A 27,793-nucleotide genomic window follows, 5' to 3' on the forward strand; every position below is an offset into this window, starting at 1 on the left:
CTGGTCTCCATACTGTATCTGACAGAACTTCATATCCTTAAGACTGTGCTTAAGTCATTCCACAACCTTCTATTCTCAAGTGGAGCGAGGGAGCAACAGGATTCTTAGATAAAAGTGTAACGTGTTGGAGTCAGTCTAAAACACCCATGCCTCACTCAGGATTTGGCTGGTCCCCATCTAAAGACACAGGGAACTTAGTAATGGTCTGAAAAGTGATCTGCAAAGCTTACAGAAAGAGTGAGAGGCGGTTGAAAGCACTGGGAATATTTAGTTTTGAGTATAGAGACTGATGGACAATGTTCTAACTTGCTTCTTACTTTGTAGGGTGACCCTACAAAGACTAGTGTCTCTGTTGCTTTTTATTTAACACAAGAATTAATTGAAACAGTAGGTTGAATATGAAGATGAGATTTTCTGAAAGCGAGGGCTATGATTAAATACTGGGACACTGATTGCTAGATAAATGTATTAACACTGTCTTAAAAGAAAGGTGGCGGTACATCCCTTTTGGTTTGAGGTCATCCTGATATAGACCTAATATATGAGGGAAATTAATTCTACCCCCTTTTACTCAAATGTGCCCCGGCTTTGACCATACAATGTGATCATCTCACTTCAATTTTCCTGTAAGTTTTCCTTGAAGAAATATAGACAATTATACGCCACACCCCTCCTCCCTCTACAGAGTACACAGTTTTTCACAGGGAAGATCAAGGTTCCCATCTCCCCTTCCATATAATTCTCATGTGACCATGATGACTCAGAACAATCACAAGTAAGTAAAGCCATTCCTCCCAGAACCCCTATATCCCAATGCATGGACCCCTCTCCCTGAGACCAAGCCTTTTACAGTCTCTGTGTTACTATAGAACATTTCTCTGGAAATGAGAATAAGCTTCAAGAAGTGGGGGGAAAAAAAGGGCCCTGCTCTCAACTTTGCCTCCTCAAGATCTGCTTCTTGAATCTTCTTTAAAAATGTTCTTTCTATCCCTCAATGGGTCCGCTATTCTCAGAAATATCCAAATGGTGGCTCCTTCTCAAATCTCATGAGAATGTGGCTGACCTGGTCCATAATCTGGCAGGACTATAACCTTGGTTATCTCTCTGTCAGGACTACACTTGCAGGGAAAGCTGAACAAGATTGGGCAGGTTGGCATTTCCATCTCTCTCACCTGCCAGTGCAACCAGCTGCAAGAAACACTAGCAATCTGGGGCCTCCTTAGGTTTTGACTTCTAACAGCCACTCGATGAAATGACTGTCCTCTGGGAGTGCCAGTCTAAAGACCCAGATGTTCACCAAGATTGGCCAGGAGGAGAAGCCAGAGAGGTATTTAAGGAATTTCTATGGGAGTTTTTCTTCCAAGTCTTATTAAGAAGCAAATACTATATCTACAATCCTCCATTTCATCTGCCCAGCTAGTTTGTCCTTGAATGTGCCCAATTAGATGTACACTGTTTTATCACCCCTGCCTAGAGCCGTGACAGCAATGTCAAACGCCTGGCAGAGCTGGCCTGCACATGCCCTGCCAGCCTTACATCTGGGGGGACCATTCAAGTGAACTCCAGACAGTGGGACAAAGCAAAGCATGTCACTTCACTCCAAAGTGGTAAGAAGTGCCTGGGCCTTTCCCCTGGTCTCTCTCCCCCTTCTCTCAATGGCAAGGACCAGGACTTGCCCATTGGTCCAGCACTCAAGAACTGGCCTTGCAATGGAGGGGATGTGGATGAGATTCCTGGTCAGGGAACTAAGATCCACATGCCTAAGAGCAACTAAGCCTACACACTGCAACTACTGAGCCAGTGAACTCAGGAGCCCGTGCGCCACAACTAGAGTCGTCTGCTACAATGCAGAGACCCCACATGATGCAACCAAGATCCTGCGTGCTGCAATCAATACCTGATACAGCGGTAACAAATAAAATATTTAAAAAAAATAAATAAGTGGCAATGACCTACAGCAGGGTGGGGCTGCAGGAAGAAAGACTTTGGGTCACTGAATGGCCAAATTATCCACTCTGGACTTGAGTGAGAGATCATTTGTGATGATTTTGAGGCAGGGGAACGTGGAGTTGTGCATTACAGTGTTTCCGCATCCTGGCTCATGAAACTCAATTCTTAGATTTTGAACCTTGAGTAGCTACGGAGCCTTGTGTTTGCCGAGTCTCCATACACCGAGATTAAAGGGCTTGAAGTGATTTCTGGGAAGGATGACTGGGTGGGGGTAGGGGTGGAGCCAGGCACTAGTTTCTAAACCCTGCCTTGTCTTTCTCTCTAACTTTTCCAGAAGCTCAAATATCTAGCATCAAGAAGAAAAACTTGTGTTCAAAGGAAACCTGGTTTTGTTTTGATAAACCCGAGTCTCTGGGGGAGACGTAAACTAGCTTTCACCCTCTATCATCTATCAGAGAATTGTATGCATTCATTCATCCATCCCTTTATTTCCTAATCCATTCATTCATCCTTTTATCCTCTAATTCATTCACTCTTTCCTTTATTCACTCATTTATTCATTTCTTCATTCACTAACTCATTTATTTTCAGCTGGGAGTAGGGAACTATGAGTAGGCAAGAGACATGAGCAGGAAGATGTGACTGCATAAAATAATTTAAAGAAATGTTGTCTTCACACATTACGAACCAATCAGCATCAAACTGCTCAAGTTAAACCCTTCATTTGATCAAAGCCTTGGATCTCCATTTTCCAAACTCAGAGCTTTCTTAGTTAGGCCTTTAAAGCAGAGCCAATATAATCAGAGAAAGACTGTAAAGGTTTAATAGCAGAATGCCTTTCCAACTCTAAGACATGAATTCCAGTGGCTCAAAATAACAAGACATCATCACTGTCCATTACTGTTCCAAAAAAACAAGTGATTATGTGAATCTGTGTTATGTGAATCTCATCTTCTGTATCATGTGATACCTCTAAGCTGTTCTGTCCAAATTCCAATTCCAGCTTTTTCTAAGTCCTGCTGTGATCTATAGTTCATTCTGTTAAGTCTTTTCCATAATCCCTCTATGCCATGTTATACACACACACCTTCCCTGCTCCTTCCCTCCCTCAAATCCAAAAACCTTCACTTAATCACCTCTTAATCATTTGCCTGAAAAGTAAACCCTCCAGCCTCTTACTGTTTCCTTCCAGATGCTGCTGGGGAATGACTCCCCACAGACCTCACCGAACATTCCATCATGGTCAATTGGCTGGGCAGACTGTGAGCCCAGTCCTCCAAAACTTTTACGCTCTTTCTTTCCAAGAAAACTCAGAGCTAACACCATTGTTTCCTCACAAAAACAGCTAACATCTGCAGGCTGGAACATCAAAACAAAGGAAAAAAAATGTGTAGGGTTCTGCTGATGTTGGATGCAAACTTTCTCGGCCATTTTAGGCAATAAATCAATGTTCTTCTTCTCAATTTCTATTGAAAAATAAACCATACTGGCTGATTTTCAGTTTCTCCTCAGAGGAATAGTTAGCAAACAGGTTACATGCAATGACTAATTAGTCCTTCTGCCTTCCAGCTAAGCAAACTCAGCTTGTATTTGGAAATGGAATCTCTAACAAAATTCATCAGATTGCTCAAAGAATGTTTAATTTTATTCTGCATTTAAAAAGCTTGCTTCAGCTTCATTCCTTTAATCGATAGATACATTGGTATAGCTCAACAAACTGCTTATTCCAAACTAATAATGTACAATGTTTATTAAAGTTGTTAACTCCAGGACTTTCCTGGTGGTCCAGTTGTTAAGATTTAGCCTTCCAATGCATGAGACATGGGTTCAATCCCTGGTTGGGGAGCTAAGATTTCACATGCCTCACGGCCAAAACACCAAAACACAATAGAAGCGATACTGTAACAAATTCAATAAAGTCTTTAAAAATGGTCCACATCAAAAAAATCTTAAAAAAAGAATTATTAACATCCCAAACTTTGCATTGACAAATTTGAAAATAATTACCATATTATCTTATAAAAATCACTTTGATCTTAGTTGTTCTACAGTCTCGGTGAATGTACGGTTCATTTTAGAAATAAGAAAGTATTGCCCCTCTAGTAAAGATGGAGCCAGATCCCTCTCATTCCAGCTGTTTCCTGTATAGATCGTAATGGCTTTTAGTCATTTCTTTATTTTAGACAATTCCTTTAGATCAGTGTTTCTCAAACTTTAATGTGCCTACAAACCCCAGCAGAGCTTGTTAACAGTTTCTTGGGCCCATCTCCAGAGACTATGATTCATTGGGTCAGGTTGGGTCAATGAACTTGCATTTCTAACCAGCTCACAAATAATGGTGATGCTGCTGATCCAAGGACTAAAATTTGAGAACTTCTGCTGTATTTTAAGCTAACTTTTAAAAAACTGTATGAATTAACTATGCAACAGACCCACAGACGGGAGGAGGGATGGACTGTGAGTTTGGAATTAGCAAATACAAACTATTTATATACAAGATAGATAAGCAAGGTCCTACTGTCTAGCACAAGGAACTGTGTTCAATATCCTGTAATAAAGCATAATGGAAAATAATATGAAAAAGGATATATACAACAACAACAACAACATAGTTGAATCCTTTTGCTGTACGGCATAAATTAACAAAGAACTGTAAATCAATTATACTTTGATATAATTATATATATATATATTATATATATATCCTATTCTTAAGTAACAGCCCATCACCATCGATAATAAAATTGATAAACCCCTCTATAAATATATCAAACTGGTAAACATTAAAATTCCAATCGTTCTAGTAATAATACCCAATCTAATTCTGTAGCTTGAATAGCACTCTCTAACTGCTTCCTTTCAAATAACACTACTTTATTTCTAGGTGGAAATGATTTCTCTTTCCTCATTTGGACCGTTCCAAGTGGGTCTTCGAGGCATACACTGGAGTCAAAAACAAATGAGATTTTAAACCATAATGGCAGATTTTCAAATGATTCTGTATATCTCTTTACAAAGTTCACAAGTCATGTAAACATTTTTTAATTCCTCTTTAAGTACTCAGTGGTATTTCTGAAATACCAATACCAGGAACATCTATGTATATTAGAGATTCTAAAAGAAACACATACACACAACAGACACGTTTAATGCGAGACAGGTCAGAAAAGGCTCGGGATCTGCTGCTCCCAGCAGCAAGGCCCCTGTCCTCGGGGGGTCTTCTCTCATTCTTCATGGACGGAAGGCACGAGGACCTCAAACGTTAGGTGAATTCGACTTAGCAATAATAAGAGTCCAACAGTCACATCTGTAGTCACATACTATGAATCATGGCTCAAAACGCTCACCAGAAAACTTATTTGAGATAATATACTGAAACCTCAAGGACTCTCGAGGGTGACAGCAGAAGAGGCTAAGCAATCAACTTCGAGGTAGGCAAGAGTAAAAGAGCACTGTGAACGATTCTACATACATGTACATAGTGACAGGATTCCCCTGCATCAAGTGAATTTCCACTTCTTTTTCTTAACAAGCTGCACTGACTAAAGTATTAATATAATGTCAAATAGCAGTGGTTACAATAAAGTATCATTGCTTTGTTTCTGATCTGAAAGAGAATCATTAACATTTTACCTTTAGGTATGATATCTGCAAGAATACACAGAAGAACTGTACAAAAAAGATCTTCACAACCCAGATAATCACGATGGTGTGATCACTCATCTAGAGCCAGACATCCTGGAATGTGAAGTCAAGTGGGCCTTAGAAAGCATCACTATGAACAAAGCTAGTGGAGGTGATGGCATTCCAGTTGAGCTATTTCAAATCCTGAAAGATGATGCTGTGAAAGTGCTACATTCAATATGCCAGCAAATTTGGAAAACTCAGCAGTGGCCACAGGACTGGAAAAGGTCAGTTTTCATTCCAGTCCCAAAGAAAGGCAATGCCAAAGAATGCTCAAACTACCACACAATTGCACTCATCTCACATGCTAGTAAAGTAATGCTCAAAATTCTCCAAGCCAGGCTTAAGCAATACATGAACCATGAACTTCCTGATGTTCAAGCTGGTTTTAGAAAAGGCAGAGGAACCGGAGATCAAATTGCCAACATCTGCTGGATCATGGAAAAAGCAAGAGATTTCCAGAAAAACATCTACTTCTGCTTTATTGACTATGCCAAAGCCGTTGACTGTGTGGATCACAATAAACTGTGGAAAATTCTGAGAGAGATGGGAATACCAGACCACCTGACCTGCCTCTTGAGAAACCTGTATGCAGGTCAGGAAGCGAGAGTTAGAACTGGACATGGAACAACAAACTGGTTCCAAATAGGAAAAGGAGTACGTCAAGGCTGTATATTGTCACCCTGCTTATTTAACTTATATGCAGAGTACATCATGAAAAACGCTGGGCTGGAAGAAGCACAAGCTGGAATCAAGATTGCCGGGAGAAATATCAATAACCTCCAATATGCAGATGACACCACCCTTATGGCAGAAAGTGAAGAGGAACTAAAAAGCCTCTTGATGAGAGTGAAAGAGGAGAGTGAAAAAGTTGGCCTAAAGCTCAACATTCAGAAAACGAAGATCATGGCATCCACTTCCATCACTTCATGGGAAATAGATGGGAAACAGTGGAAACAGTGTCAGACTTTATTTTTGGGGGGCTCCAAAATCACTGCAGATGTGACTGCAGCCATGAAATTAAAAGATGCTTACTCCTTGGAAGAAAAGTTATGACCAACCTAGATAGCATATTCAAAAGCAGAGACGTTACTTTGCCGACTAAGGTCCGTCTAGTCAAGGCTATGATTTTTCCAGTGGTCATGTATGGATGTGAGAGTTGGACTGTGAAAAGAGCTGAGCACCAAAGAATTGATGCTTCTGAACTGTGGTGTTGGAGAACACTCTTGAGAGTCCCTTGGACTGCAAAGATATCCAACCAGTCCATTCTGAAGGAGATCAGCCCTGGGATTTCTTTGGAAGGAATGATGCTAAAGCTGAAACTCCAGTACTTTGGCCACCTCATGCGAAGAGCTGACTCATTGGAAAAGATTCTGCTGCTGGGAGGGATTGGGGTCAGGAGGAGAAGGGGACGACTGAGGATGAGATGGCTGGATGGCATCACTGACTTGATGGACATGAATCTGAATGAACTCCGGGAGTTGGTGATGGACAGGGAGGCTTGGCGTGCTGCAATTCATGGGGTTGCAAAGAGTCAGACACGACTGAGCGACTGAACTGAACTGGACTGATGATATTTGCTGTAGAATACTGTTTCCCAATAGAATGGGAAAGACTAGAGAGCTCTTCAAGAAAATTAGAGAAATACCAAGGAAACATTTGATGCAAAGATAGGCACAATTTAGGACAGAAATGGTATGGGCCTAACAAAAACAGAAGATATTAAGAAGAGATGGCAAGAATACAAAGAAGAAGTCTACAAAAAAGATCTTCATGACCCAGAAGTCAAGTGGACATTAGTAAGCATCACTACAAACAAAGCTAGTGGATGTGATGGAATTCCAGTTGAGTTATTTCAAATCCTAAAAGATGATGCTGTGAAAATGCTGCATTCAAATAAGCTAACAAATTTGGAAAACTCAGCAATGGCCATAGGACTGGAAAAGCTCACTTTTCATTTCAATCCCAAAGAAGGGTAATGCCAAAGAGTGTTCAGACTACTGCACAACTGCACCCATTTCACATGCCAGTAAGGTCATGCTCAAAATCCTCCAAGCTAGTCTTCAACAGTACATGAGCTGAGAATTTCCAGATGTACAAGCTAGATGTAGAAAGGTAGAGGAACCAGAGATCAAATTGCCAACATCCACTGGCTCACAGAAAAAGCAAGATAATTTCAAAAAACTTGCTTTATTGAATATGCTAAAGCCATTGACTGTGTGGATCACCACAAACTGTGGAAAAATCTTAAAGAGATGGGAATATGAAATCACCTTTCCTGCCTCCTGAGAAGTCTGTATGCAGGTCAAGAAGCAACAGTTAGAACTGCACATGGAATAACAGACTGGTTCCAAATCTGCAAAGGAGTACTTCAAGGCTGTATATTGCCACCCTGTTTATTTAACTTCTACGCAGAGTACATCATGTGAAATGCCAGGAAGGATAAAGTACAAGGTGGAATCAAGATTGCTGCAAGAAATATCAATAACCTCAGATATGCAGATGACACCACCTTTATGGTAGAAAGCAAAGAGGAACTAAAGAACCGCTTGATAAAGGTGAAAGAGGAGGGTAAAAAAGCTGGTTCAAAATTCAGCATTCAAAACACTAAGATCATGGCATCCAATCCCATCACTTCATGGCAAATAGATGGGGAAAAATACAGAAACAGTGAGAGACTTTATTTCACTCACTTTAAATCACTGCGGACGGTGACTGCACACTTCCTCATTGGAAGGAAAGCTGTGACAAACCTAGACAGCATATTAAAACACAGAGACGTTACTTTGCTGACAAAGGTCCACCTATTCAAAGCTATGGTTTTTCCAGTAGTCATGTATGTATGTGAGAGGTGGACCATAAAGAAAGCTGAGCACTGAAGAATTGATGCTTTTGAACTGTGCTGTTGGAGAAGACTCTTGAGAGTCCCTTGCACTGCAAGGAGATCCAACTGGTCAATTCTAAAGGAAATCAGTCCTGAATATTCATTGGAAGGCCTGATGCTGAAGCTCCAATACTTTGGCCACCTGATGGGAAGAGCCTACTCATTGGAAAAGACCCTGATGCTGGGAAAGATAGAAGGCAGGAGGAGAAGGGGACAACAGAGGATGAGATGGTTGGGTGACATCACCAACTCAATGGACATGAGTTTAAGCAAGCTCTGGGAGCTGGTGAAGGACAGAGAAGCCTGGTGTGCTGCAGTCCATGGGGTCACACAGAGCTGGACACGACTGAGCGACTGAACAACAACCGTTGCTTTGCAATCCTTTCAAAATGTGTGCTCCATTGTGTCCAACTCTTTTTGACCGCATGGACTATAGCCTGGCCAGGCTCCTGTGCATGAGATTTTCCAGGCAAGAATACTGAGGTGGGTTGCCATTTCCTCCTCCAGGGGATATTCCTAACCCAGGAGTCAAACCCGCATCTCCTGCATCTCCTACATTGTCAACTGGAATTTTTGCCACTGCCCCACCTGGGAAGCCCTTCATAATGTATACATATGTCATATGTACTCTTTAAATATCTTACAATTATACCTCAATAAAATAAAAAAAGAAAAAAGGAAGCAGGTGTTAATCCCATCTTACAAATGGAGGAAAAAAGAAAGATTCTATCCTAATGAATGTCTTGTCCTACATGCCCACTTTTCAGGGGTCCCTCTCAGCTATTTTCATGTCAATCAATCAATATCATATCAATCTCACACAGAGTGTCCTCAACTTCTGTCTGAATTTCCCTGAGTGCTCTAACTCCAATACTTATGCTTTGATATGTCCCTGTTCACACAACAGTAATGAAAATAAAAATATACTTCCTTATATTCATAGATATAAATCTGTCTCCTTGAAGATCTACATCTGTCCCCTCTCAAACATGTTTGGATGTGGATGGTGTCTATTTCAAGGAGTATACACGCATGTAAATTTAATAAGTACACGTATATTTACAATAAGTTTATGAGCCATAAGTGTTTGCACTCACAAAAACTGGAGCAACTAAAATTTATCAACATTTGAAAAGTATTCAAATTTTTTACTACTAATAATTAATAAATTATAGTGTTCTAAGAAAGTATTGATAGCTTTTAGCAAGAACTTTTAAGCCGAATGGACAAAATAAAACACACCCTGTAAATCCAATAGACTTATGATCGGCCTCAAGAGTAATACAAACAGCAAAACTGTACAAGAATATGTTCCATTTTTCTGATTTTTCAATTCCTGTGAATTTCATGGTACATAAGATTCATATGTTTTACTAATGGTGGTGGTTTAGTCACTAAGTTGTGTCCAACTCTTGCGATCCCATGGACCTTTGCCCACCAGGCTCTCTGTCCATGGGATTCTCCAGGCAACAATCCTGGAGTGGGTTGCCATTTCCTTCTCTGGTTTTACTAACGATTAGGCATAAATTCAATTTTCTCACACATTTTTCCTTCTGGAAATTAATAAGATACCATTTTATAGCATCCCTCAGTTCACTTTAATCATTTTAAACCTTCTAAAACAGTTCTCAGAACAGACTTGTGGTTGCCAAAGGGGAACAGGTTAGGGGAAGGATGGAGTGGGAGGCTGAGGTTAGCAGATATATCTTATATAGGAAGGACAGACAACAAGACCCTACTGTAAAGCACAAGAAACTATATTCAATATCCTGTGATAAGCCACAATGGAAAAGAATATAAAGAATGCATTTGAATGTATCTGAATCACTTTGCAGTACAGCAGAAATTAACATAACATTGTAAGTTAACTATAATAAAAAATAAAATAGAGTTCTCAGCTTTCATTTTTTACTGTCTCTACTAGTTAACAGAAAATGCCTCCAACAACACTATGAATCTGAAAACTAAAGAAGGTTATTATGTGTAGTTTGAGTAGTTTAATCAAGTTTTATACATGGCTTCATTAAAACTAGCTAAATAGTAGTTCACACAAATTGAATGACAAAGATCATATTTGTCTTCTCCTTCCCAAGTTTGAGAAGGGGTTGCTTGTCATCTTTCCTTCTCACTTTTAGGAAAAAGGAAAGTGCGGCATCTATCTGGGGACTCTTGCCATCCACAGAGGTGGATGGTGCAGCCTCAGTGTCTGCAGCCACTGGGAACCAAGGCAGCCTCATGGAGAGGGTGAGGGACTGTGGGAGCTCCTGGCCCCTTACCAGTCCGCACCCTCACCCAGGCTTGAGACATGTGGACCGGTAATGCAAGGATGGCAAAACTGCAGGGAAGTGTGGAGTGAGGGTCTAATTTCAGCTCCAGTGTTCAATCCTAACATGGCTCTGGTTCCTGAGCCATTCAGACTGAGGTTCTCATACGGAAGATACTGAAATCCTTCTACTTAAGAGCACATTCTGGGTATAGAACAACTGCTTTGTCATTGTTTTTCTTTCTCATCTATAGTCTTTTTGTTCTATGATCCATTCTGTACAACTTCTTTCATGATCTTTACTTCTACGCTTTTGACAGAGAATTACCATTGTCCAGGCTTCAAACAACCCATGAATTATTAATAAAAAAATTGTATCAACCTCACAAGAGCACTTCAGCACATTTTAGGTCACTGAGACCTTTTAAAAACTTCATTTATTGTATTGTGGTGCAACTTTTTACTACACACTATGGTTTCAGATGGCCACTCAGAAAAAATGAATAAAGAGCCAATGGTTGCAGGAAAGTAAACAGACTTTCCCAAAAGAAGCTATGCAGGGTCTTTCAGTATATATATGAAATCTGCATACACAGTATTTGGTGTGTATACAACAATACTTTTTTAAAATATTTGACCTTTTGGATAGGACTGTATGCGTCCATTTGAGCTACTTCCTAAAAAACTAAGAAAGGGTGTATGTCTCAGAAATACCCTCTGAAACCATTAACCCAAGCTCATGAGAAAGAGAAGTGTGGCTGGTATGTCAGAATGAAGGAAGGGGATCCTGAAAGGTCACAAAAATCTATGGAATCATCATAAAATATCTGAATAACTTGTCTCTGAAGAAGAGTGATTCATTCAGGTCCATCCACTTCAGGCTTTAAATGAATTCAGGCTCATAATAAACTACAGTTCAAAACTAAGCTGTATCATCCTAAGCCATTTCCAACCAACTGCAGTAATAGATAAATCTAGAACTTTACAAATGTGTTAAAAGAAAACACATTGCAAAAAGTGAGTACAAAGTAATTTTATAAATGGAGTTCCTAGTGTTCAATCAACTGACATGATATAGTGAAGAAATACAGGCTTTGGAACCTGACAAAGATTGAAACCCAGTGTTTTTACCAGGTATTTGACCTAGAAAAAATATTATTCACTTTCTTTCCTCAAGGGTCTCTAGTGGCTCAGACGGTAAAGCATCTGTCTACAATGTGGGAGACCTGGCTTCGATCCCTGGGTTGGGAAGATCCCCTGGAGAAGGAAATGGCAATCCACTCTAGGACTATTGCCTGGAAAATCCCATGGACAGAGGAGCCTGGTAGGCTACAGCCCATGGGCTCGCAAAGAGTCAGACACGACTGAGCAACTTCACTTTCACTATCTTTCCTCATATGAAAAGTGAAATAACAGAATTTTCTTTGTAGAACTGTTAAGAATTCAGAAATTATGTAAAGCCTTTACCAAACTTTGCTGATAAACAGTGGCTGGTGCCTAAAGTTCCTCAACAGATTCAATGGATAAAGAACATGTGGTACATATATACAATAAAATATTACTCAGCCATAAAAAAGTATATGAATTAATGCCATCTGTGGAAACATGGATGGACATAGAGATTATTATACCAAGTGAAGTCAGTCAGACAAAGACAAATATCATATGATATCACTTATATGTGGAATCTAAACAATGACGCAAATAAACTTATTTATGAAACGGAAACAGACTCACAAAAAGAGAACAGATTTGTGGTTGTCAAGGGGGGTGGTGGAGGGATGGAGTAGGAGTTTGGGGTGAGCAGGTTTAAACTTATAAATACAGAGTGGACAAACAAGGGCATGCTATATAGCATGGGGAACTATACTCACCCTCCTGGGACAAACTCTAATGGAAAAAAATACGAAAAAGAATGTGTGCGTGAGTGAAAGCTGCTCAGTCATGTTCGACTCTTTGTGACCCCATGGACTATACAGTCCATGGAATTCTCCAGGTCAGAACACTGGAGTGGGTAGCCTTTCCCTTCTCCAGGGGATCTTCCCAACCCAGGGATCGAACCCAGGTCTCCTGCATTGCAGGCGGATTCTTTACCAGCTGAGCCACAAGGGAAGACCACAAGAATGTATACATATATGTATAACTGAGTCACTTTGCTGTACACAACATCATAAATCAACTATACTCCAATAAAATAAAATTTTTTAAAAAAGAGTGGTTGGTAGTATCATTATCATCATCATGTAAATTTCTAAACTCCTGTTAATAATATTCTATTAACAGTTAACATATATCTCTGATGTATTCTTAAATTTCAATATATTCTTAAATTTGCCCTATGCAGTAAGTTAGTTGCAAATTTAGTGCAGGTAAGCTAAAATAATACTCCTGCCCCTAAATAACACTTTAAAAAAAAATTAAATGACTGACATTCTATCTAACAAGTTATCATTATGGCATTCCCATCGAAAGGTCTATATATATATACATGCTTTCAAGAGCAAATAGATTTAAGAGATCCAGCTTTCCAGAGATGAGTGTTTATGCAAACTTCTGTTCCATTTCTTTTAACTCAAGTTTTCCTTCCAGTATTTTCTAGAGCATACATTCAGCAGAATTATATTAAATTAAATATTAAAAAGCTTTTCATACAGGAATGGAAACTAAGTGATACCAGACATTCGTGAGTGAACGTCTGAATCACTTCATCTGTTTCTCCATGGGTCCTGCATATGCCTTTTAAACCCATCCCTAAAACCTGGGCAAAGAGAATTCCAAATTGCCCTCAGCTTTTATCTGTGACTGGGTCCACAGCTCCATGTAGAATGCAAGGCTTGAAATGTGGCATAACATTTAAAATTCAGAGAAGCCTTAGCCCTTAAATAAAAATTCTCAAAAAGTAGAAATTGTGTCTAACTAAAATAAGGTTCATATTTTGACTCCAACATTCAGCTACAATTTGTTTCTATTTCACAGTGAAACAGAAATCAAGGAAAGAATTTTAAAAGTGGATGCCAGACTCTGCACACCCAGTGGGTCACAGATGTACAAACACAGTGACAGAGAGACCCTCTACTTCCTTCAGGATCCAAAATCACTTGGAAGGAAACCTCAGGAGGAAAGATGTCTGACAGATACATTTCTCTGGGGCTTCCTGCTTCCTTGCTTGCCAAGCTTCCCAGACTCCATCGGTTGGTAATAAAGTTCGCTGAAAAGACTTTCTGAAAGGCTAATTTCACAGGGTGAAACATATAAAAGGTATTTTTTCTGTAGCAAAAGTTTCCCTTCACGCGCACTTCCCTACTTCACACGCGCACTTCCCTACTTCACAAATCCAGGGAAGCATAACTTGGAAAGTAACAAGCGTAAGGAGACATTTGATGCTCTATCAGTGGGACACTCAGCACCACCACTGAATCCAAGACCCGGGCCCACAGCTCACACACTGCAACAGAGAAGCTGTTTCACCCTGAGGGTATCATTATACCCCGCTGTGTCTCTATTCCTTCTCTTGTAAAGTGGGATGACAAGGAGATGCGTATCATACACTGTGTGAACTAACCCAATAAAAACCTAGACATGGAAAGTGAACGAAAAGCTAGATTCTACTCCTTCTGACCTTTATATGATAGCCATGAAAGAAAAAAATATAGACGTTCAAACTTCCAAAATGAATACATGAATTCTAAAACATTCTAGTCCAATATAAAAAAATTGATTGAAAGCTACTTATTCTTGTTTATAAAAATAATATCTTTGATATAATTAAACACATATCTTTTTTGCCAGTCATAAAGTCAGTGAATTTGGCTAAAGCTACCTGAGTTTACACTATGATTGGATTTTTAGCACCTACAAACTATTTTATTCTGTAAATATTTACCAAAATCTAAGTATTTAAATCTTCTGGATAACAGAAAAGGTAAATGCAGTTTCACCTTTCAGAAAATCTCAGTCTAGCAGTCCAAATATTACAAATTTACTAGAGAGATATTTCTATTTGACCTTTGGTGGGAACAGAGCTTTGATGCAGAAAACAATCGTGAGTTCACTGAGTGCTACTTAAGAGTTGGAGTTGGCAGGGGCGGAAATGAAGGACACAGAGAAAGACATTTCAGGAAAGTTTCACCACTAGTAGAAAGAAAGTGAGTATCCGTCTTGAAATCAAGTGTGAAAAAGATAATAGAACAGTTTATAAGATTAGGGGCCTTTATTATTTTTTCTTGTAAAAGAGTAAATAGATGTATGAAAGATGAGCTAATTTTTAAGATTTAAAAAAAAAGGGAAGATAAACTGGATGTCTGAGGCAGCTAAGGATATGAGGAAGAATGCAAATCCTGTTTAAGGCATTCATCTGTTTTTATCTTTAAGTGTAGTCTTGACAAAATAAAACATTTCCAGAGGTTAATATGGCTCATCTGCGTAGCAGTCGATTTGAATCTCCTACTCAGTCTAACAATCGTGAGACCAGGACAGCATGCTCATGAGTTGATTTTACTGTGAGGTCTTCAAGCAGGCTGGACAATCACTTTCAAATCAGAATTTCTGCTAAAATGATATTCTCCACATATATGAATTTGCTTGATCTCTTTTAAATACTCTCTGCTCCATAAGCATAACACATCAAATTATATGTCTGCACAGTCTAGCCCCCTGGTTGACGAGGGAAAATCAAAAGAAATAAAAACAAAAGCTAAGCTTAGAGGAGGAAAATGAGGAAAGGAGAGAGGGTCAGGGAAAGTTGCAGCCCAGAGTGAATAAGCAGAAAGGAAGCCAGAAGACTTGGAGGAGCTCAGAGCTAATGAAAAAAACAAGAACACTGGGTTGGGGGAGGGAAGGATGAGAAAGCCAGCTGGAAGGAGAGAAAGCAAGCAAGAGGGAAGCCAGCAGAAATCCAAAGGCAGAAAGTACTGGAGACGGAAGGGAACAGGAAATTTATTGGAAACCAAGTTGTTTTTCCTTTTGTATCCAATGCAATTCTATTCCAGGCAGAACTCTATTCTCACCCTCAGAGAGGAGAAAAGGGAAGTCAACACTCATAGGAGTCCACGGGCTGGAGCCAGGAGCTCTCCAAAGACAGACTTGGAGGAAACACGAGCCAACAGCAGACCCTCTAAAGCAGGGACTGGGACAAAGGAGGCTCAGCATCACCCAGCCCAGCGTTTCGGCAAAGACAGCTGAAGCAAAGAACAGCGAGGGCTGCTACTGATCAGAATTCCTAGCACATTTAATAAACGCCTCCAACGACTCCTCTCACCAGCAAGGTCAGGAAACACTGGTAGACTGTGAAAACCGAGGGCTCTGGAACCTCAGCTGCCTGAATTCACCTCCGAGATCACTAACTATTGATCATGAGCAAGTCATTCAACCTGGGTCTCAGTTACTGTGTCTACAAGGATTGTTATGAGGATTCAGTGAGTTACTGCATTTCACGTAGTTAGGCAGTGTCCAGAGCCTATTAAATATGCATCAGGAATGAATCCAGGCAAAGCAAAAGATAAGATTGTAAAGAAGAGGTTAATAAGAAGAAATTACTGTTACCAACTTCACACACATTAAGTAAAAAGATCCAAAATAATGTTACATCAATAGAGATAAAATATAATAAAGGAACTATCCACTTAATCACTCATTTATTCAGCCACTCATTTAACAAATTTTATTGAACTACATCATACATAAAAGGCAGTAAATAATAGTATACTGTTTCTCCAAAGACAGATACTTAAGTTAGGCATAATAATAATTTTCATGTTTAAAAAATATTGTCTGTAGCTTTACCAATTTTTAGAGTGAAAACCAGTATAAGTCGGTTTCTCTTTAAAATCTTATTTTTTCATGATGCAGACAACTCTTTATTCATTTTTTAAACTTTAAATTATTTTTCTATACAAACTTTATAAGATGAATAAGCTCTAGGAATCTAAGATATAGCCTCATGATAGTTAATAATATTATATTATAGGCTTGCAAGTTGTTAAGAGGGTATATCTTAAACAGTCTCACCACAAAAAAAGTAATGGTGATTTCTTTTAATTAATTAAATGATGGCAACCCACTCCAGTACTCTTGCCTGGAAAATCCCATGAACAGAGAGCCTGGTAGGCTGCAGTCCATGGGGTCGCTAAGAGTCGGACACAACTGAGCGACTTCACTTTCACTTTTCACTTTCATGCATTGGAGAAGAACATGGCAACCCACTCCAGTATTCTTGCCTGGAGAATCCCAGGGACAGAGGAGCCTAGTGGGCTGCCGTCTAGGAGGTCGCATAGAGTTGGACACAACTGAAGTGACTTAGCAGCAGCAGATATTAGGCAAAACTATGGTAATCATTTTGTAATATAGCATATCAAATCTGAACACCTTAAACTTATAATGTTTGATGTCAACTATATCTCAATAAAGCAGGAAAAATGAATACATAAATTAATAATGTCAATAGTTTGCATATTATCTGGAATGTAACTACTTCAAAAGCTTTGTAACATGGTTCAGTTCAGTTCAGTCGCTCAGTCGTGTCTGACTCTTTGCAACCCCATGAACTGCAGCACGCCAGGCCTCCCTGTCCATCACCATCTCCCGGAGTTCACTCAGACTCACGTCCATCGAGTCAGTGATGCCATCCAGCCATCTCATCCTCAGTCGTCCCCTTCTCCTCCTTCCCCTAATCCCTCCCAGCATCAGAGTCTTTTCCAATGAGTCAACTCTTCACATGAGGTGGCCCAAGTACTGGTAACATGGTAAATGAATATATATTTTACAATTCAAATTATATTGCAAAATGAGTGCTTTTTATATTTCCATTGTCTTATTGTTAATCTTTCAATTAGCTTGTTCAGAACAAACTTCTCACTGAGAACCAGAAAATCTGGTGAGAGTGCATGCTAAGTCTCTTCAGTTTTGTTTGACTCTGCGACCCTATGGACTGTAGCCCAACAGGCTCTACTGTCCATGGAATTTTCCAGACAAGAATACCGGAGTGAGCTGCCATTCCCTTCTCCAGGGGATCTTCCTGACTCAGGGACTGGACCTGTGTCTCCTGAGGCTCCTGCACTGCAGGTGGACTTTCCTGCTGAGCCACCAGGGAAGCCAGAAAATCTGGTGAAAATGAGTGAAAAACTCCTTTTGATAGCCTTAGGGGTTTCTGAGGGTAGGTTCACTTCAGTGGCCCAGATACCATGCAGAAGAAAAACATGAAGTGATTAAGGCTAATTTTCAGCATGACTTTTCCCCTTGGGGCATTCGCCAATTCTAATGTAATTAGGTGAAAAGGATGAGCATCAGAGCTCCCAGGAGCCTGAGAGTTTGAGGAGGAAATATTTTTGAGTTCAGATCCCAGAAAGGAGAAGACATTCTGGCAAACACTGTAGGGTTTTAGTCAGAACCCTGAAGGATGACAAGATAAAAATTAGGATGACAAGAAAAGAGAAGCCCTCACAAATGAAGTAGGTCCAGCCTCGAATCAGCTAAATATATGATTACCTTAAGATAAGCTACCCTTGTGACTGAACAACAACAAAAGCACTAATTGCCTGCTAGAAGCAAAAGATAATTCTTCCTGACCTCACACCCATCAGAACTGCTGTTCAGTTGCTCAGTCATGTCCAACTCTTTGCCCATGGACTGCAGCATGCCCCGACCTTGACTATCTCTTGGAGTTTGTTCAAACTCAGGTCCATTGAGTCGATGATACCATCCAACCATCTCATCCTTTGTCACCCCCTTCTCCTCCTGCCTTTAATCTTTCCCAGCATCAGGGTCTTTTCCAGTGAGTCACCTTTCGCACCAGGTGCTCAACTGAAGCTTCAGCTTCAGCATCAGTCCTTCCAATCAATATTCAATGTTGATTTCCTTTAGGATTGACTGGTTTGACCTCCTTGCTGTCCAAGGGACTCTCAAGAGTCTTCTCCAGCAGCATAGTTCACAAGCATCAATTCTTCAGTGCTCAGCCTTCTTTATGGTCCAGCTCTCACATCTGTACATTACTACTGGAAAAACCATAGCTTTGACTATACAGACTTTTGTCAGCAAACTGATGTCTCTGCTTTTTAATACACTGTCTATGTTTGTCATAGCTTTTCTTTCAAGGAGCAAGCGTCTTTTAATTGCATGGCCGCAGTCACTGTCCACAGTGATTTTGGAGCCCAAGAAAATAAAGTCTCTCACTGTTTCCTTTTTTTCCTACATCTATTTGCCATGAAGTGATGGGACTGGATGCCATAATCTTAGTTTTCTGAATGTTGAGTTTTAAGCTAGCTTTTTTACTCTCCTCTTTCACCTTCATCAACAGGCTATTTAGTTCCTCTTCGCTTTCTGCCAGAGTGTGGTGTCATCTGCATATCTGAGGTTATTGGTATTTCTCCAGGCACCCATCAGAATGACTATTATCAAAATGACAAGAAATAAGTGTTGGTGTTGTTGGTGAGGATGTGGAGAAAAGGGAAAGCTTGTGCATTGTTGATGAAAATGTGAATTGGTGCAGCCACTATAGAACACATTTCTGAGTATGAAGGTTCCTCAAAAGGTGAGAAATAAGACTATCATATAATTCAACAATTCTACTTCTAAGTGTTTATCTCAAGGATAGGAAATCACTATCTTAAATAGATATCTTCATTCCCACGTTCACTGCAGCATTATTTACAATAGCCAAGAGATGAAAACAACCCCAGTGTCCACTGATAAATGGATAAAGAAAATGTGCTATATATTTATACAAAGGCACATTATTCAATCATAAAAAGAAGGAAACCATGCAATTTGCTACCAGATGGGACCTAACGACATTATGTTAAGCAAAATAAGTCAGACAGAGAAAGACAAATACTGTACTATTTCACTTACATGTGGAATCTTAAATAAAGAGGGAGAGAGAGAAAACAGGCTTGTGGTTTCCAAAGGCAGTTAATAGAAGGTGAGTAAAAAGAGGTGGAGGAACAGTCAGTCTTTTCTGGAGAAGGACAGTATGACTGAAGGCCTCAAATTTCGTCTATAATATTTTCATAACAGGTGTCTAACTTAAACTGAAAAGCTAGTAGGCTTTCCAAGAGGGAAGATAAATGAAAGAGACACCCTGAAGATTTGAATATTGGAATGATCAGAGATGAAACTTAAAATAATTGATAAACATTCAAGAATTCTTGATAAGATGGAGAACTGCAGCAGAGAACTAAAAATTGGTTTCAAAAACAAGGTAGAAATGTAGTAATTCAAAAATATAACTAAAAATTAAGGATGCAAATTAAATTAGCAGCAAATTCATTTCAGTTCAGTTGCTCAGTCATGTCCGACTCTTTGCGACCCCATGAACTGCCGCACGCCAGGCCTCCCTGTCCATCACCAACTTCTGGAGTTCACTCAGACTCACATCCAGCAGCAAATTAGACAAAGCTAAATTGGGAATTAGTGAAATGGAATATGCTTGAGAAAAATATTCAGATCGACAATGGTAAGAAAAGATGAAAAATACAAAAGTGAGTATAAGAAACCAATGGGGCACAACAAAATGTTCTAAGATTCTTCAAACTGTAGGTCTAAGTTGGAGTTGGGGGTAAAAAAGAAATAAGTAATATTTGAAAACAACTGGTTGAAAATTTCCCAAAACACATAGAAACCAACAAGCATCAAGTCATAAACCCAAGAAGCACTATGAACCACTATCAGATATGAAGAAAACTATCTCTAGACACATCATAGTCATACTGTTGGAAACCAAAGATAACAAGAAAAGAACTGAAGATAGGTTATCATCAAAGGTCCAAAAATAAAGCCAACAGTTGACTTCTCTCTTATTTGTCCCTGGTTTCTATTTATCTATTGAGAAATCTGCATTTTGTATGGTTGCCATGTCATGTATCCTAACTCTTTATATGGAACATATATTTAAACTCAATATTCATTATATTTATGCATATTGTATGCATATACATAAATTTAATTTCAAGCAAATAAGAACTGAAAGTATCACCACCAGACTTTTATTAAATAAAATATTAAAGCAAACACTTTAGGGTGAAGGGGAATAATTCCAGATGAAGGGATGGATGTTTAGAAAGTAATGAAGAGCAAGGAAATGGGAAATACATGCATAAATGTAAATGTACATTGTATAAGTATACATTACAAATACAGCATGTATAGGATGAATACATACAACAATATATGAAGGCACTAACAGGAGTTACATTTTTAAAATAGAACTAATTTATATGATATTTAATAAGTCAAGTTTGCATGTTGACACCTTCCAGGTAACAACTAACAGTATTGTAGAAACAGTATGCCATGGGCTATCTTCGTGGAGGTTCCCTGTGGTTTCCTGCTTTAAGGATGCTTGGACTGCCCCTGGTGATCCTGCCCGGCCCGCCCCTCGAACCAGCCCTGGCCAACCTCACTGCCCCTCCGTGCCTCCGGGTCCCCTGTCCCTCCAGGGTTCCCCCGCCCTTCCAGCTCCCCCCCCCACCTCCAGCGCGGCTCAGCCCACACGGCCTTTCCGGCTGGCCTCTGGGAGGGCCGCGCCGCCTCGCCCGTGCGCAGAACAGCCACCAGGACCCGAGATGGCCGTGACCGCCAGAGCGACCTGGAGCACTAGGCCTCCTACGTCTGCCTATCCGTGTCTTGCTCTGTGGATGGCGGTTATGTGGCTTTGAAAGGCTTTGCCAGCTTTCACCAATCTCGTGGGGAGAGGGAACATGCTGAGAAACGGACAAAGCTGCAGAACTAAGGAGGTGGCAGAACCGTCCTTCGGGATATCAGGAAACCGGACCCTGATGACGGCAAGAATGGGCTGAATGCAGGGGAATGTGCCCTACACCTGGAAAAAAGGGTCAGTCAGCCACTACTGGAACTGCACACACCGGCCACTGACAAAAAATGACCCCCATTTGTGTGACTTCATTGACACTCACTGCCTGAAAGAGTAGGTGAAATCCATCAAGGAACTGGGTGCGCATGGGACCAACCTCTGCAAGATGGGGGCCCCCGAGCCTGGCATGGCAGAGTACCCATTGATAAACACACCCAGGGAAACACTGTAAGGATAATGAGAGCAAGAGCTAAGCCTTAGGCTGGCTCCCTGGTCACCAAGGGCCGACTTCCCTGGTCACCAAGACAGTGCATGCATGTTTGGATTACCTCCACCTTTTCTGTACGTTGTACTAGAACATCTACTTAAGTTATTTTCTTAGTACCATTCCTACAAATAAATTGATACCCCCCCTCCACAAAAAAACCTAGTATATAACCACCAAGCTAATGCAGGGGAAAAATGAGTTTTAAAAATTACGTAATTTCAAAGAAGTCATAAAACAAGTAAAAAGGGCGATGTAAAGGACCAAATAACACCTGAGTCACACAGAAAACAAGCAGTGGGATAGGCTGGTAGTTTTGTGTTTTTTTTGGTTTTTTTTTTTTGACAATTCCTCCCCACTGACCCTAAGGTGTTTATTAACAGTTGCGCACTGTTAACCAAAAAGTATACAGTCACTTGAATCTTTTCACTAAATTTAAACAAAAATATTATATATTCAGGTTAAACTCAAGAGATCCTTTAACACTAAATACTTTACTTAGAATCTTAATTTTCGCTCACAGTAAATGTAACTTAAAGGATCAGGATAAAATGTAAAATAACTATAAACTTAATCTCATCTAATCTACAATTGTGTCTTTAAAAAACAAAACAAACATATTTAAAATGCTGTTTATGATAGAATTTAGACCACTGGAAATTTTATTGCTGTGATAGGGTATTAATATATAAAGAGACTTACTTACTGCTTAAGTGAAGTCGCTCAGTCGTGTCCAACTCTTTGTGACCCCATGGGCAGTAGCCTGCACCAGGCTCCTCCGTCCACGGGATTTTCTAGGCAAGAGTACTGGAGTGGGCTGCCATTTCCTTCTCCAACTTACTGCTTAAGTCTCTTTATTAATATAGAAATAAATTTAGTTACTGAATCAAACAAGTACTATTTTACAAGGATACTTCATTTTAATCAAAACCTGAGACCACCAGTTAAGCCAGCTTCATCATATCCATTTTAACTGAGACGAATAACAAAAAATAAAATAGACCCTAAGCAATAGCTTGAACCACAGAAGGATCAGTTTTGACCTCCTGGAATTCTTCTGAGAAACCTATTAAGGAATTCTTCTGAGAAACCAATGCCATTACCAAAAAAGAGAAACAAAAAGAGAGAGAGAGATCTAAAGAATTTTATAATGTTGAGCTGTTGTATTGTAAGCCTTTAATGCACATTGACTCATTTTATAGTTGGTAATAAATTGCTAAGCTCCAAAAGAGTGTATTTGTACTTACACACAAATACAATATTTTATTTTATCTTAATAATTTATTGGTAGCAGAAAAGAGTCTAGGTTTTGAATCTTCTATTGACTAGCACAGATTCTTCCAAAACAGAGCACTCTGTCTGTCCCAGCTGCAACCAAATTATTTCAAAACTTAGGGGCCCTACCCATGATTCCCTCTACCATAGTTAGCAGTGGAGAAATAGTTAAGCTCATTTAACAACCTCCAGAATCAATTTTCAACTCTTTCCCCATGAAAGTATGACTAAATTTGATCAGATGAAAAGATAATATACAACCTAAATGTCCATCAACATGTGACTGGATAGAGAAGATATGGTATGCATACATATATACACACACACACATACATATGATGGAATATTACTCAGCCAAAAAAATGAATGATAATGTCATTTGCGGCAACACAGATGTAACTAGAGAATCATACTAAGTGAAGAATTAATAAGTCAGAGAGACAAATATCATATGATATATCACTTATATGTAGAATTTAAAGAATGATATAAATGAAATTATTTACAAAACAGAAATAGGCTCATAGACATAGAAAACAATTTTACATATACCAAAGGAAAAGGTGGGAGGCATAAATTAGGAACTTGGAGTTAATAGATATACACTACTATATATAAAATAGATAAACAAGGTCCTACTGTATAGCATAGAAGCTATAATCAATATCTTGTAATAACCTATAATGGAAAAGAATACAAAAAAGAATATGTATGTATAACTGAATCACTTTCCTGCACACTTCTAAGTAAAACATTATAAATTATAGTTCAATTTTAAAAAGGTAAAAAACAAACAGTAATAATATCCACCTATCAGCACTAAGACCAAACTTTACTGACATCTGTCTTAACTGTCGTCACATTGGAATTCACATAAAAAAGATTAGCATTGTACTACAATGTGCCAGTCATTGTCTTGGACCCTGAAAAGTGCTAAGAAGGAGTTCATAGGCCCCATATACTTCAGATGGTTATGACCTAGAAGGGTAAACCTCTATTCTTTTGTTCATTCAGGAGAAATTAATTGGCCATCAAAAATTAACTGGACATTTTATTCATTGCTGAGAATTTTGCAGTGGAAATATTCCTCACTTTTATGATGCTTACAGTCAGGTAGGGAATTAAACATAAAATGGTAACAAAAATAAATATAGTAATTCATTTATATATAGTGAACAGTGCATTGTGAAATGTAAGGTGACAGGAAATGCTTGGCTTGAGAGTCTGAGAAAGTAAAATCTGAGTTAAGATCTCAAGGTTAATTAGTTGAAAAGAATCTTTCTATCAGAAAGGTAAATAGATAAAGGCCCTGTTTCCAGAGGAAAGATGATTGGAAAACTCAAAGAAGGACACAGTGGCAAGGATAAGAAGACATGGCTTAAGACAATGCTGCACAGATGCCATGAAAATATCCTCTGAGCCTTCCAAGAATACATTAAAGGTTTTGCTAGCTATTCACTCTTAAAAGCAATGAGAATTCACAGAAGGTTGTAAAACAGGAGAACAGCATGATACCATTTGAAATAGAGAACATCTCTCAACTAGCTGTAGAAACAGTGGGTTGAAGGATGACAAGACTCCAGAAGTGCACTGGAAAGAAAATGCCACTTTAAAATCCATAGCAGCAGTAAGTTGGAAAAGCAGATGGATCTGAGAGAAATTCAAGAGGTAAAACTGCAGGGCTTAAGTGACACCCTGGATATGACAGAAAGAAGGAAATGGGCCCTTGGTTTGCGCTTCCAGGGCAGAATGAATTGTGATAGCATTCCTGGTGTTAGGAAATTGTCGAGAAGGGCTGCAGTTGGGAGAGGAAGAATGTGAACCTGATTTTGCAAATGTTGAGTCTGAACGGCTTTGGAGATACTCACGCAATGTCAGGTGAGCAGATGGACATTTGGACTGGAGTTTAAGAGACAAAAGGGACTACAAGTCTGGAAGATACAGATATACTAATAGTGTCAGAAACTGTGAATGTGGGTTAAAAGTCTTGAGAAATCTGATATTTACCAAACAGACAGAGGCCACTGAGCCAGTCTGGTTCCAGCCTACTGGGCTAAAAGCAGTAAAGATGTTAAACAGAGAAGCCAGGGAAGGAGGTAAATTGCAGAGTGAAGTTTCAGGTATCACTGGGAATTCAACAGGACGAGACCTACATTACAATTCCACAACATTGGAACCACAACAGAATTATGCATAAAGTGCCACAAGAGCACAGAAAAAGGATACTGACTTTAGAAAGAGAAAAGAGTTGATCAAAAGAAGTCATCTTTAAGCTGTGTCTGAGGAACAAATAGGAGTTTCTCAAGCAAATCAGTCCAGGGATAAAAAGGTAATGTTTAGAGAAGGTACAGCAATTTCTCAAAAAGGAAACAAAACATCTTCATTAGACTGATGAATATCCCAAAACCCTATTTCCTACATTCCTAGATCAGCCATTCTGGTCATTTTCAATCACCCTGCTTTCACATTCGAACAGGGCAAAGTAGGCATCCTGGCAGTCTAGCCTCTGTGACAGTCCCCGAACCCACAAAATCAGAATATGGGGTGGGAGAAGAGAAAAATAACACGGCAACAGAAGTCATATAAAGTCTCATACTTTTTCACTGTAATGTAAGGATTTTTCACTGTAATGTAAGGATTTCTGATTCTGTAACAGAGTAAATATGAAGGTTTAAAGTTACAATACAAAGATCAAAGGAGAAGACAAAAAACATTGAATAGAAGACATACAAACATATGGGAAGATAAAGACTAATTTTCTTTCTCTTGCACTGTCAGTAAAAGTCTTTGAGTTAGATGACCTCCACCATCTTTCAGGTAATGAGGAGAAAGCTTTCAAAGAATCCACAAATGCTGAACTCCAATCTGTAGAACTAAGGTTACAATTCACATGGTGATACATTGAAGATACACTGGATGTAAAACTATAGGAAAAACGGAGCCTAATATCAGTATTAGAATAGTTGATTGGTTGATCCATGTCCATGTATCAACACTACAGTATTTTTTTGAAGAAAAAAAGATAAAGACACAAACTCAAATTATGCTTACCCGCTAAACTGTTATATTTAACACAAGTTTTTATTTTGTACAGACGTATAAAGAATAAATATTTTGCATCCAGCAAAATTTGAAAAATTAATAGCTAAATTCTCACAGTCTCCTTCCCTTTTCCCACGTTTTAACATTCACTTAACAACTACCACTGCTATTTCTCTGTGAAACTTCAAATTGTAAGCTCTTTTAAGAGAAAATCAATTTCTTTATATAGATTTTCTTCATTTACTTGCCATTTCCGGTTGAGATGGCATTAAATTGCAGGCATGTGGCTACTATTCACCTGCCCTCATAGTTGTCTTTGAATGGGATTTCAGGCATCACATAGGAATACATTTTGCTCTGAAATCCTTCTGCTATTTACCATCTTCCCTCATCTTGGTCAAGTGTGTTGAAGCATAAATACATTACAGATAAGGAATGCTTTCACCCCATCCTGTTTTCCTAGCCTTCGGTGTTGGCTTCCTTCCGTTTTTCTGCCTCACATTCCGACAAATTCGTCGCCTTTGTCACACAATAATAAGAGAATTGAAAAGAGAGACGCTGTCCTCAGACAAGTGCTGCGTATCACAGGAAGGATCCTTTCCCAGGGAAACGCAGAGAAGGAACGCTTTCCTTCAGACCACCTGCACGTGGCCAAGGTAGGGAATTTAAAGGGTCTCCCCGAGGGGCGGGTCCGGAAGTTCACCCGGGGAGACGGTGGGAACCCTTTTCAGGGGCGAGGCCTTCACACCGCAGAACCGCCGCAGGAGGGCCCCGGCGGGGAGGCGCCGGGCGACGGGAGAGGTGGGGACGCCCCGGGCCGCGAGATGGTACCTGCGCGGGCTCGAGCGCCCCTGCCACTGGGTCCCCGATCCAGAGATGCTCGCGCAGCAGCTGCTGGTAGCTGAGGCAGTGCTTCACGGCGCAGGGCACGTTCCCCATGGCGGGGCCCCGGCAGCGTGGGGAGAGGGGAGGGAGCAGGCAGGGGGCGAGCGATGGGGCCAACGCCCGGGGATGCTCCGCGTGCGGGCCTCGGAGCGCCTTCCGCCTCCTGCCTCCCGCGCGCGCTCTGCGCACTGCGGCGGCGCCGGGCAGGACGCCGGCGGGCACCTGCGCACACGCGGTCCACCCCGGGCCCCCAGCCGGCCAGTCACAGCCTGGCGCGCGCGTTCCGCACTGTGCTCAGCACTCGGGACTGAGAGCGCTGGCACGCACCTGCACTTACCGGCTTCTCATCAGATTCAGACCCCATAGATAAAGCAAGGGTTAGGTCTCCACCAAACGGAGAGCATCTGTGTTTTCCTTTGGGGAGTCTGCTTATGCCCAAGTACGATTTTCCCTGCCCAGTGTAGATGTGTCTGGCCTTGAACTCACCTGAGTTTATCTTCAGGAGAATAAGCTTGACAGATGCACACTGCTATGTTTAAAACGGATAATCAACAAGGACCTACTCTATAGCACTGTAAGCTTTACCCAATATTTTGTAATACCCTAAATGGGAAAAGAACTAGAAAAAAAGAATAGATGCCTGTATATGCATAACTTGGCTGTCCATAGGAAACTAACAAAACGTTGTTAATCAACTATATTACTAAAATAAAAGTTAAAAAATAAAGATATTGGCCATAT

General features: G+C 40.0%; 1 protein-coding gene across 1 annotated transcript in view; it reads right to left on the reverse strand.

The window, feature by feature from the left end:
• The window catches only part of HMGCLL1 (3-hydroxymethyl-3-methylglutaryl-CoA lyase like 1), a 186,749-nt gene extending 159,643 nt beyond the window's left edge, over positions 1-27,106 (reverse strand). The window contains exon 1 of the mRNA XM_052649170.1: positions 26,999-27,106. Within this exon, the coding sequence (XP_052505130.1) occupies positions 26,999-27,106 (108 nt within the window). The remainder of the gene's footprint in view (positions 1-26,998) is intronic.
• Between the last annotated feature and the right edge of the window lie 687 nt (positions 27,107-27,793).

This window comes from Budorcas taxicolor, chromosome 11 (genome assembly GCF_023091745.1).
Source record: "Budorcas taxicolor isolate Tak-1 chromosome 11, Takin1.1, whole genome shotgun sequence".
Classification (NCBI taxonomy): Eukaryota; Metazoa; Chordata; class Mammalia; order Artiodactyla; family Bovidae; genus Budorcas; species Budorcas taxicolor.